Here is a 13,655-nt window from a genome sequence, read left to right on the forward strand (position 1 = left end):
TGCAAACAAATCAACAGTTAATAATATCCAAATGATTTAAAATGTGCAAGGGATCATAGTTTCAAACAAAACTTACGCTCGTTTTTCCTCATCAATACTGTCCAACTTCCCACCAATAAAGATGCGCAATTTACAGCCACACCATTTTTTTCGTGTAGTTAACAAATAAGGAATGAGAATAGTCAAACCTATTAAAGTAATGATATTGGGATTAATACCTATTTAAGTGATAAATTGAGATTGATTGCAACATTATTCATTTAATACAACAAGTTCTTTTCATAAACAAACCTTGAAAACCTTTTAGATTTCTCTGGTAATATTAGAATTACACCTGGGGTCCAACAGGTGTTCCACTCCAGAGACCTGAGCACATAATCTAGGTTGGCACTTTAGTGCAAAACTCAGCTTGTGTTGCATGGTCATAGATGCCATCTTTTGGATGAGACATTGACCAAGGCCCCATCTGCCCTCTCGGGTAGATGGAAAAGATCCCGTGGCACAAGTTGAAGAGCAGCAGAAAAATTCTTCCAGTATCCAGGCCAATATTTCTCCCTTAACCACCAGATGATTTGGTCATTTATTTCATTCCTGTTTGTGGAAGCTTGCTGTTTGCAAATTGGCTGCCCACCTTTCCTACATTATAACAGAGACTATGAAGGTATTTTCTGGTTGTAACTGAATTATTTAGGTCATGCAAACCTTTTTTAAAAATATATACATTTTTCAAACTTAATGAATACCTTTAAAATGTAAAAAAAATTACTTTCACATGAATTAAAATTAGATTTTTTTTGGAAAATAATATGCTTCATACCTCCATCATCAAACAGCCACCACACATCTATTGTGCCTTTCTCCTGATTCTTTTGGAACTGGGTACTAGCTTCCAGTAGACGTTGATTGAAATCTGCAGCATGACCAGCACTGATTTTAAAGTCTGAACATAAAAAAAAAAAAGAGGTAATTGTATTTGTGCAGACAAAATAGTTGCCAAGGAACAGTGTAAAAATTCAATAACCTAAACGACTGACAGACTGCAACACAGTCTGTATGATGCTTCAAGCATGAAGTGCCATCAGGTGTACTAGGGTAGGACTTCTGCCCACCCACCTGTCTCCATCACAACACCATCCCAGATCTCAAAGGGTCATTTGTATATTAGGGCTGTCATTGTGCAAAGGATTGTGGTGCTCTGTACATGTCCTACTTGCTTAATTTCAGTAAATAAATCTAGTTTCTTAATTCAGGATTTGAGTGGTGAACAAGACTCCAACTACAAGAATAGATGTGCCAACTTACACAAAATTCACTCTTCCAACCTCAGACAATAGTGTTAAATAAGTGTTGATTGAAAATCCATACCATTGAGGACAGTCAAGCAGTCGTCATGACACCAACCCCCCCTCCCAATGTTGGAATGCTAGCCTTTCCTTAGGGATTTTGAGAGTCTTATGGACAGGATCAAACTCCAGTTGATCTCATCCTGAATGAATGCCTGGATAAATGCAGAAGAGAAAGGCCACTTAGCCAATCTTGGCACATCCACCTTGAAAGAACCTATCCTTCCCCTCTCATCAAATGGCAGGCCCTTGAATGACACCCGAGGCTTTCAGCTTTATTACTATTCCTAACATATTCCAAGTGTTGATTACTCTTTGTGTGAAGATATTCTTCCTATCAACCCCAAAATGTGCACTTGACCTCTTGCCTACCGTTGCCATTAACCTTGTAGTGATATGCATCTGTTTTCTATACCATATTTATTTTATATATTTTTTTACAAAGTCCTCTACATTCACCTTGCTTCAAAACTAAATATTTCTAGCTTCTCTATAGTTTTGTGATGTTGGGAAACTCTGGATCCAAGCCAAAAAGCTGAAGCAAAGTTAACAGTGCACTGGTGTCATGCTTCAACAGAACACATCAATTGTTTGCAACATAAAAGTGCAGGGATACTTTCATGAATCTTGATTTTGAAGGCACTCCTTGGTGATGCAAGGGATCAGGAGATTTATAATAAAGTCAAAAACTCAGATGAAACTGAAAAAGCACTACTAAAAAAATGTCTCAATTGAGTTTTGGTCTGCTGCCAGGGGAGACCAACTGGCCATAACAAGGCAGCTGTGATTTTGAAGCCCTGACTTCTTTAACAGGTGATCTGCGAAACCAAATGGGTTCCTGATACAGCTGAAATATCATGCTCCTTCTGACTCCACAAAAAAAAAGTTAAAAACGTTCGATCATTTTCTGATCCCATTACCAGTACACGTGGACAGAGTGTGCATGGCAAACGCATTGGCCACCTGTCACTTAACGTTGCAATCTAAATACATCATTAGGGCTCCCATTTGCATGGGAAAGAGGCCAATTGCCGGTTTCCAAGGATGCCCTGCCACCCAGGGGCAGGCCCCTTTCAAAACAGCACTGGCTAGAGCATTGGCATTAACTGAGCACCAAGGCTGCTAACCCCATTTTAGAAGCCCTTATTGTTTATTTTCCCCAAGTGAAGGTTAGCAACAAGAAAAGTAACTAACATTACGACAAAAGTTAAAAATGTTGTGGGGAGTGTGGTTAGCACAAGGCCAGAATGTTTTTTATTTATTTAGAGATACAGCACTGAAACAGGCCCTTCAGCCCACTGAGTCTGTGCCGATCAACAACCACCCATTTATTCTTCTACTTCTTTGGCCTCCTTATCTTGAGAGACAACGGGTAAGCGCCTGGAGGTGGTCAGTGCTGTGTGGAGCAGCGCCTGGAGTGGCTATAAAGGCCAATTCTAGAGTGACAGGCTCTTCCACAGGTGCTGCAGAAAAATTTGTTTGTCGGGGCTGTTACACAGTTGGCTCTCCCCTTGCGCCTCTGTCTTTTTTCCTGCCAACTGCTAAGTCTCTTCGACTCGCCACACTTTAGCCCCGCCTTTATGACTGCCCGCCAGCTCTGGCGAACGCTGGCAACTGACTCCCACGACTTGTGATCAATGTCACAGGACTTCATGTCGCGCTTGCAGACGTTTTTAATGCGGAGACATGGACGGCCGATGGGTCTGATACCAGTGGCGAGCTCGCTGTACAATGCGTCTTTGGGGATCCTGCCATCTTCCATGCGGCTCACATGGCCAAGCCATCTCAAGCGCCGCTGACTCAGTAGTGCGTACAAGCTGGGGATGTTGGCCGCCTCGAGGACTTCTGTGTTGGAGATACGGTCCTGCCACCTGATGCCAAGTATTCTCCGGAGGCAGCGAAGATGGAATGAATTGAGACGTCGCTCTTGGCTGACATACGTTGGCAAGGTACTGAGGACACAGGCTTGATACACTGACTTTTGTGTTCCGTGTCAGTACGCCATTTTCCCACACTCTCTTGGCCAGTCTGGACATAGCAGTGGAAGCCTTTCCCATGCGCTTGTTGATTTCTGCATCTAGAGACAGGTTACTGGTGATAGTTGAGCCTAGGTAGGTGAACTCTTGAACCACTTCCAGAGCGTGGTCGCCAATATTGATGGATGGAGCATTTCTGACGTCCTGCCCCATGATGTTAGTTTTCTTGAGGCTGATGGTTAGGCCAAATTCATTGCAGGCAGCCACAAACCTGTCGATGAGACTCTGCAGGCACTCTTCAGTGTGAGATGTTAAAGCAGCGTCAGCAAAGAGGAGTTCCCTGATGAGGACTTTCCGTACTTTGGACTTCGCTCTTCGACAGGCAAGATTGAACAACCTGCCCCATGATCTTGTGTGGAGGAAAATTCCTTCTTCAGAGGACTTGAACGCATGTGAAAGCAGCAGGCAGAAGAAAATTTATTCTAATCCTACATTAACCCCATATTCTCTACCACATCCCCACCATTCTCCTACAACCTACCTACACTAGGGGCAATTTCCAATGGCCAATTTACCTATCAACCTGCAAGTCTTTGGCAGTGGGAGGAAACCGGAGCACCCGGCGGAAACCCACGCAGACTCGGAGAACTTGCAAACTCCCCACAGGCAGTACCCAGAACCAAACCCGGATCGCTGGAGCTGTGAGGGTGCGGTGGTAACCACTGCGCTGCAGTCAGGTTTTCCCTTTCACATCAGACGGAGTCAGAAGCAAAACCCAAAGGCTTCAGCTAAAACGCAGGTAATTACTATCTACCCAACTTAGCTGAATGACAGGCAGGCAGAGAGTTTTAAGATTCCTGAAAATAAATCTCCTAAACAAGCTAACAAACAGAAACACGAATGACAGAAAAAAAGACAGAAAGGGTAAATATTATTATGCCTCATGTCCACTAAATTAAAAGGGGAAGACTACAGCTATGCAAGGAGCACGTCTTGTAATTTTATCATAGATCAAAAAGAGGACTACATCTTAAACCTTCATTATCTTAGCAACTCACCAAGGCTCCTTCAGCAGCACTTTCCAAACCCATGACCTCTACCACCTAGAAGGACAAGGGCAGCAGATGCATGGGAACACCACCATCTGCAAGTTCCCCTCCACACCACACACCATCCTGACTTGGAACTATATCGCCGTTCCTTCACTGTTGCTGCATCAAAATCCTGGAGCACTCTTCCTAATAGCACTGTGGGTGTACCTGCACCACATGGACTGCAGCAGTTCAAGAAAACAGCTCACCACCACCTTCTCAAAAGGTAATTAGGGATGGGCAATAAATGCTGGCCTAGCCAGCAACACCCACAACCCATGAAAGAATATACAAAAAAACAGCAGTAGAAGCTAAAGTTGAAGGACGCTCATGTCTGGAAATGGTGGTAGCAGACAGTACACATACATTCCAGTATAATACCTCAAGAACAGAACTTTTCTTATTAAAAGCTTTCAGCAGCCTCAATATGGAAAGAAAAATATGTTATGCCTTTTGGTTAAAAGAAAATAAAGTTTTTTTTTTCAACCTTAATGCAGGGTTGGCACATTTAATGTGGTACTTTGCTGCTATGGCCCCAAATTGGCTGTCCAAAAGCTCATCTTGGGTGCAGAGATGGTAACTGACTAGGCAAAATGATACCTCTCCTGCTCAGTATTCAAGGGGATAGCCTTCAGAAGCAAGACCAGTATCATCTACTCACACTCTACATCTTAAGCACTCTAATGGTTGGAAATGGGTAAATGATTCAGCACTTGTCTATAATACTTAAGTTTCTGAGAAGAGTAGCAAGGTGAGCTAGACTGAGAAAGCAACATCAGAAGGAGAAAGGATTAATATGACCATAAGCAGATTTATCTTGCTGATATCCAAGAAAGCATAGAGGGAGGCAAGGCAACTTTTTTTGAGGGGAGATTTGATTGAGATGTACAAAATTGTGAGGAGCCTGGATAGAGTGGATGGGAAGGGCCTATTTACCTTAGCAGAGAGGTCAGTGACTAAGGGGCATAGATTTAAAGTGACTGGCAGAAAGAGGATGAGGAGAAATTTTTCACCCAGAAGGTGGTAGGGGTCTGGAACTCAATGCCTGTAAGGGTAGTACAGGCAGGAACCCTCAACTCATTTAGAAGGCATCTGGATATGCACCTCAAGTGCCGTAACCTGCAAGGCTAGGGACCAAATGCTGGGAAGTGGGATTAGGCTGGGTGGCTCGTTTTTTGGCTGGCGCAGACATGGGCCAAATGGCCTCCTTCTGAGCTGTAAACTTTCTATGATTCTAACTTTACTGCACTGACTCACTCAGATAGACTATGTTGTCTCAGATCCTGAAGTCATTGATAAAGCTGTGAGCTTATCAGAAATAAACTGAACTAGACTTTAGTAAATTTAATAGAGGTGCTATTCAAAACTGTTAACATGGGATCTAGTCTGAACTAACCTTACTGAATGTTTTTTTTTTTAATTCATTCATGGGATGTAGGAGTCACAGGCCAGGCCAGCATTTATTGCCTATCCCTAATTGCCCTCGAACTGAGTGGCTTGCTAGGCCATTTCAAGGGTATGTAAGAGTCAACCACATTGCTATGCATCTGGAGTCACATGTAGGCCAGACCAGGTAAGGACAGCAGATTTCCTTCCCTAAAAGGACATTAGTGAACCAGATGGGTTTTTACAACAATCGACAATGGTTTCATGGCCATCATTAGCTTTTAATTCCAGATTTATTAATTGAATTCAAATTCCACCTTCTGCTGTGGTGGGATTCGAACCCATGTCCCCAGAGCAATACCTGGGTCTCTTAATTACTAGTCCAGTGACAATACCAGTATGCCACCGCTTCCCCGAATGTGTCAACCTCGGATTATGCACAGGATCAATTTATAGTAAGTACAACCCTACTGATGCTGAGTTATTGTAATTCACTTCAACTTCCTTTGTAACCTCAGATATTACATCAGTTAATAACACTGAATTAATATAAACTTCTCTAAAGTAGTCTAGCTGTTGCAGAGTTATTGTGGCACACTTGAATTGCCTTTGTAACCTCATTAATTGAGACAGTTAACAATCTACATAAGTACTTTGTGTACTCTTACTCTGACATTCAGATAAAATTTCAGGCCTTAATATAATTTGGACCAGTTGATGCAAGGTAGTTCAAGAAAGTCATCTTCAGCCATCTAGTACCTCTTTAGATGCGATTGGTAAATTTTGCGATGGCTCCCTGATAAGGTGAGGGGTTTAAGGATTTGTCCGATGCTATGATTAATATTGCTTACGGAGGTTTTTGGGTTTACGGATTCAAATGTTCTTACAAGTCCATTACTCTCCTTCAACCCTCACTCACACCACCCATTCGAAGCGCCCATACATGTGTATACTTGAAGCACTTCAAAAGTCATTTATTATACGTGAAGTGTTTTGGACGTCCCAAGGACAGGATAAAGCTTTACACAGAACAAAAAAGCTCTCAAAAGCTGTCAGTCATTTACAGGACTAATGGCTGAGGTAAGGTAGCACAGAATACGTTAGATTGGCAGTAGTTGATTGGCTTAAAACAAGAAAACATCTGTTTCTCCTTTGAAACCTATTGTCTATCCTGTGCCACACTGACACCATTACTTTAGCTGGCGGGCAGCCATAAAGACAGGGCTAAAATGTGGCGAGTCGAAGAGATTTAGTAGTTGGCAGGAAAAAAGACAGATGCGCAAGGGGAGAACCAACTGTGCAACAGCCCCGACAAACAAATTTCTCTGCAGCACCTGTGGAAGAGCCTGTCACTCTAGAATTGGCCTTTATAGCCACTCCAGGCACTGCTTCACAAACCACTGACCACCTCCAGGCGCGTATCCATTGTCTCTCGAGATAAGGAGGCCCAAAAGAAAAAAGAAAGTCTCTGTTACGATCATCTAAGTTTCATGGTTTATATTAATATTTTTAAGAGGTCACTTTTAGTTTTGGGGAAATTGAATTTGTAAATTTAAGCGAATTGAAACTCTGGAATTTAAAAGTTGCCAGACCACCCAAGATATTTACACTTCAAAGGTCTTTCCATGTTTATTTACAGAGGTCAGAGTTAGAAGTGTGACAAATGGGTGGCCTTCTCGTAGCTTCTTAAATGGAGCCAGAAAGTCTTCAGAAATTGTAGATATCCCCAGAGGTATAAAATTATTCATGTGGGCACCCAGAATCAAAAGGGATGTTTTCAAGCTAGAAGTTAAATTTGTGTTAATGTCTAACTGGCACATCCCAGATGTACCATATTGCTATGGAGATAGATTATGTAGGAAGATGCATTTTGGTCTGGTGTATGAATGCATGGTACCTCCGAAATAGTTATTAACATTGATAATTTATTGTTCAATCAATATTTTCATTGGACAATGCATATGAGCCTGAATCATAGGATTTATTTTTTTTCCAGAAACTAAAGCTTGCACCACCGTATCATTGGCTCTGCCTTTTGAACTCGAGAGAGTACTGAGAACTGACCGCAAAATCAGCTTGCTTTTTAATGTTAGCAAATATGCGTAGGTTGCTAATGAGTAATTTAGCTTTTTTCCCCCAAAGTATCCAACCACCTGGATTTTTTTGCGGGGAATTCTGGCTAGTTTGTTGGGGATATCATGTGGGCTCGAGCAGACCCAAACATGTGGTGGGGTGAGATGTTTCTTGCAGTTTCAAGGCGATAAAGCTTGCAGACAGCAATCCCTCTGTGCTTTTTCACAAATGAAATAAAATTACTTATTTTCAGTTATCACTGCCCAAATTGTGTATTGTACTTGATTGCTCACAAAAAAAAAAGCAGTCTGTGTTTTGGAGCAGCTTGAACCAGGTGGAGAGAGAATCGGTCAGAAGCTGGGACAAGGAACAGAGAGGCCATCGGGAACCAGGGGTGCTTCTGATTTAGAGTCACTAAGCAAGGATGAGAGTGCCCAGAAGGAAAAAGAAAAACAGTTCAATCCAGTGGTATTTACCACAGATGTTCATATATGTGAAGTGCACGGTTTAAAAATGGCTTTTTAAAATGGTAAACTTTGGAGGTCTAGAAGTGGTTTCAGCGCAGCTGCTTGAAGTTGTGTTTGGGGATTTATGATTATTGGCCGGATTGTAGATCCGCAACTTTCGCGCCAATATTCTATAGCTGAGACTGGTTGATAGGTGCAAGGTGGCCATGGGTTTCGCTATTCCAGGGTGCACATGCATCTCCAACATCATTGTAAAGTGGTTTGGGATGCATGCAATATGTTTCAAGAATCAGCAGCATTCTCACGTCTGATAAATCAAGTGCACGCAGTACTTGTGAAGCGCTCCCAAGACGTTCATCTCACCCCACCACATTTTTGGGTCTGCTCCAGCCCACATGACATCAACAAACTAGCCGGAATTCCCTGCAAAAAAAAAAAAATCCAGGTGATTGGATCCTTTGGAAAAAAGCTAAATTACTCACTACCAACCTACGCATATTTGCTAACATTAAAAAGCAAGCTGATTTTGCGGTCAGTTCTCAATACTCTCACGAGTTCAAAAGGCAAAGCCAATGACATGGTGGTGCAAGCTTTACTTTCTGGAAAAAAATGAATTCCATGATTCAGGCTCATATGCGTTGTCCAATGAAAATATTGATATTTGAATAAATTATCAATGTTAATAACTATTTCAGGGATACCATGCATTCATATGAAAGCCTGGCTCGGGTATAAAATTAAAACCCAACCTGGGCCCAACCCGACAACAGCCAACCTGAACCAGAGACCTTTAGTTTTTTTAAATGTCCGACCCGACCCCGACACGCATTCGGGTTTGGTCGGGTAGCCAGGTTTTAGACCAGTGATCGAGTACAGGTGCCAGTTGTTGATGTACCCTTGTTCAATTATCATAAAGTTTAAAAAAAACAAACACTGATTTCATTCAGGCGAAGGCGCCGGGACCCGAGCACTCGCGGGATAAAAAAGTATCCATTCAGGAAATCATGCAATGTAACAAACAAGCTTCTGAACTGCAAATTCCGGATGTCATTAACAAAAAACAATCTCCGCAGAGAACTCAGGTTGGGAAGTTTAATCTCCCTATTTCCAGATAATTTTATATCTTTGGGCCAAGTATAGATTAAAGCAAGAGCTCAGTTGATGTTTCTATACTTACTGCAGTAACTGGTATCTTCCCCGGGCTGGTCAGTTTCTCCCAGACTTGATAGATTTCAAAGTGTAAGGGGTTGGGTTAATTTCACTCTGGTGCTTTATGTTGCAACTTGAGCTGTTTCTTTCCCCTCCACCCCCCCTCCGACTTTTCTCACCTCGGATTGCTGTTTGTCCTGATCTGTCCACGTCCAGTCCGACCCAACCAGAGCCCAAATTTTGGACCCAGGAGAGAGACCCGACCAGAGCCTGACATGTCCCGTTGGGTCCCGTCAGGTTTGGGTCAGGTAGCCATGCTCTAATCCATAGAACCTGTTTCTTGCAGTTTCAAGGCGATAAAGCTTGTACACAGCAATCCCTCTGTACTTTTTCACAAATAGTTATCATGGAACTCAGTGATGCCATTGATTCTCTAGCCAGTGAAAAAGCCCTTGGAAAAGGACGGCATTACCCCTGAAGCAATCAAGAGTGCCAAACCTGCTATACTCAGCACTCCATGAACTGCTTTGCCTGTGCTAGGATGAGGGAGCAGTACCACAGGACATGCACGATGCCAATATCATCACCCTCTAAGAACAAGGGTGACTGCAACTACCGTGGAATCTCCCTGCTCAGCATAGTGGGGAAAGTCTTTGCTCGAGTCGTTTTAAACAGACTCCAGAAGCTGGCTGAGCGTGTCTACCCTGAGGCAGTGCGGCTTTCAAACAGAGATCCACCACTGACATGCTGTTCTCCTTCGCCAGCTACAGAAGAAATGCCGTGAACAACGGATGCCCCTCTAAGTTGCTTTCATAGATCGCACCAAAGCCTCTGACCTTGTCAACAGACGTGGTCTCTTCAGACTACTAGTAAAGATCGAATGTCCACCAAAGCTACCAAGTATCATCACCTCATTCCATGACAATATGAAAGGCACAATTTAGCATAGCGGTGCCTCATCAGACCCCTTTCCCATCCTGAGTGGCGTGAAACAGGGCTGTGTTCTCGCACCTACACTGTTTGGGATCTTCTTCTCACTGCTGCTCTCACATGTGTTCAAGTCTTAAGAAGGAATTTTCCTCCACACAAGATCAGATAGCAGGTTGTTCAACCTTGCCAGTCTTAGACTGAAGACCAAAGTACGGAAGGTCCTCATCAGGGAACTCCTCTTTGCTGACAATGCTGCATTAACATCCCACACAGAAGAGTGCCTGCAGAGACCCGGACAGGATTGCGGCTCCCTGCAACGAATTTGGGGTAACCATCAGCCTCAAGAAAACGAACATCATGGGACAGGATGTCAGAAATGCTCCATCCATCAATATCGGCAACCATGCTCTGGAAGTGGTTCAAGAGTTTACCTACCTAGGCTCAACTATCACCAGTAACCTGTCTCTCGATGCAGAAATCAACAAGCGCATGGGAAGGCATCTGTTGCTATGTCCCGATTGGCCAAGAGGAAGTGGGAAAATGGCGCACTGACACAGAACACAAAAGTCAGTGTTTCAAGCCTGTGTCCTCAGTGCCTTGCTCTACAGCAATGAGGCCTGGACAACGTTAGTCAGCCAAGAGCAACGTCTCAATTAATTCCATCTTCGCTGTCTCCAGAGAATCCTTGGCATCAGGTGGCAGGACCGTATCTCCAACGCAGAAGTCCTTGAGTCGGCCAACATCCCCAGCATATACACCCTACTGAGCCAGCGTCGCTCGAGATGGCTTGGCCATGTGAGCCGCATGGAAGATGGCAGGATCCCCAAGAACATATTGTACAGCGAACTCGTCACTGATATCAGATCCACCGGCCGTCCATGTCTCCGCTTTAAAGATGTCTGCAAACGCGACATGAAGTTCTGTGACATTGACCACAAGTCGTGGGAGTCAGTTGCCAGTGATCGCCAGAGCTGGCGGGCAGCCGTAAAGGCAGGACTAAAGAGTGGCGAGTCGAAGAGACTTAGCAGTTGGCAGGAAAAAAGACAGAAGCGCAAGGAGAGAGCCAACTGTGTAACAGCCCCGACAACCAATTTTATCTGCAGCGCCTGTGGAAGAGTCTGTCACTAGAATTGGCCTTTATAACCACTCCAGGCGCTGCTTCACAAACCACTGACCACCTCTAGGTGCTTACCCATTGTCTCTCGAGTCAAGGAGGCCAAAGAAGACGACGACTGCTCAAATTGTGTATTGTACTGTGTTCCTTCTCAAACCAATTCAGACTTGCATAAATGCTGTCTTGATGACTGAACTGTTGTTGCTCAGTTGACAGTACAAAAGGACCTGGGTGCTTTCATTGTTTTATTACCTGCAACTAGCACCTTGACATGAGCTGTAGCCAGCATGCCTCTCTAGTTTCTGCATGCTCTGTTCTGACTAAATTTCTTTGCCATATACTAATCACAGAGATCTCAGGCCTTCGAGACGAGTAAAACTCCCGGGAGCGACGGCTTACCAGTCGAGTTGTACTCGGCCCTGTGGGACTGGGTCGGCCCGGACCTGCTGGAAGTATAAGAGAGTATGCTCCTGGCCGGCAGCATGGCAGAATCCATGAGGAAAGGCATCATCACCCTCATTTACAAGCATAAGGGGGAGAGGGCAGAAATCAGAAATTGACAGCCCATCTCACTGCTTAATGTTGACTACAAGATTCTGTCCAAAGTCATAGCCAGTTGAGTCAAATCTGCTCTGGAGTTGGTGATTCACCCTGATCAGACCTGTACTGTACCCAGCAGGAAGATCTCTGATAGTCACGCGCTACTCAGGGATACGATCGCCTACGTACGGGACAGGAGGGTGGACACCTGCCTCATCAGCCTGGACCAGGAGAAGGCTTTTGACAGGATATCGCACACCTACATGATGGACGTGCTTTCCAAAATGGGGTTTGGGGAGGGAATCTGCAATTGGATCCAACTGCTCCACACAAATATCAGTAGCGCAGTCTCAATCAACGGGTGGGAATCGGAAAGTTTCCCGATCAAATCTGGAGTCAGACAGGGCTGTCCTCTCTCCCCGGTCTTGTTTGTTTGCTGTATTGAACCCTTTGCTGAGTCTATTAGGAAGGATGCGAGCATAAGAGGGGTGACAATCCCAGGCAGCGGAGGCACTCAGGTTAAAACCTCTATGTACATGGATGACGTCGCCGTCTTCTGCTCGGATCCGCTGTCCGTGCGCAGACTGATGAGCATCTGCGACCAGTTCGAACTGGCCTCGGGAGTCAAAGTTAACCACGGCAAGAGCGAGGCCATGTTCTTTGGGAACTGGGCTGACCGATCCTTTGTCCCCTTCACCGTCAGGTCAGATTACCTGAAGGTGCCGGGGATATGGTTGGGAAGGGCCGGGGCGTGCACCAAAACATGGGAGAAGTGAGTAGCCAAGGTACGACAAAAGTTGGGCATGTGGGGGCAGCGATCTCTCTCCATTGTGGGTAAGAACCTGGTCATTAGGTGTGAGGCGCTCACGTTGTTGCTGTACGTGGCGCAGATCTGGCCCATACCCCACTCCTGCGCGGTGGCAGTCACCCGAGCCATTTTCCGCTTCATCTGGGGATCTAAAATGGACCGGGTCTGGAGGGACACGATGTTCAAATCTCTGGACAAGGGCAGGAAAAATGTACCCAACGTGGCCCTCATCCTGATGACCACCTTCGTGTGCGGCTGCATCAAGCTGTGTGTAGACCTCCAGTACGCAAACTCAAAGTGTCACTACGTGCTGAGGATCTATCTGTCCCCGGTGTTACGAAGGATGGGCTTGGCCACATTGCCACGGAACGCTCCAAGCAGTTGGGCCATGCCGTACCACCTATCCTTCGTGGAGCAGTTTCTGCGGGAAAACACCTTTGACCACCGGTCCGTCAGGCAGTGGTCTGCACGGAATGTCCTCAAGGCCCTACGGGAAAAGGAAACGGTGGATCCTGTCGGATGGTTCCCCGAGCAGACCGTCAAAGTCATTTGGCGGAATGCCTCATCACCATAACTTTCAAACAAGCACCAAGGCGTAGCTTGGCTGGTGGTGAGAAGGGCCCTTCCCGTCAGATCCTTCATGCACACCCGAAGTCTCGCCCCCTCCGCACAGTGCCCCCGCGTTGGCTGTGGTGGGGAAGAGATGGTCGCCCACCTCCTCCTGGAATGTGTCTTTGCAAAGCAGGTGTGGAAAGAGATGCAGTGGTTTTTGTCAAGG

At 45.0% G+C, this 13,655-nt stretch overlaps 1 protein-coding gene across 2 annotated transcripts in view; it reads right to left on the minus strand.

The window, feature by feature from the left end:
* Positions 1–13,655, minus strand: part of slc12a1 (solute carrier family 12 member 1) — a 145,562-nt gene that overhangs the window by 13,379 nt on the left and 118,528 nt on the right. For both annotated transcript variants that reach the window (XM_068015329.1, XM_068015328.1), the window contains exons 21-22: positions 818–940; positions 77–188 (exon numbers count right to left, since the gene is read on the minus strand). In XM_068015329.1, coding sequence (XP_067871430.1) covers positions 77–188; positions 818–940 — 235 coding nt within the window. The remainder of the gene's footprint in view (positions 1–76; positions 189–817; positions 941–13,655) is intronic.

The sequence above is a fragment of the Heterodontus francisci genome, chromosome 35 (genome assembly GCF_036365525.1).
Source record: "Heterodontus francisci isolate sHetFra1 chromosome 35, sHetFra1.hap1, whole genome shotgun sequence".
Classification (NCBI taxonomy): Eukaryota; Metazoa; Chordata; class Chondrichthyes; order Heterodontiformes; family Heterodontidae; genus Heterodontus; species Heterodontus francisci.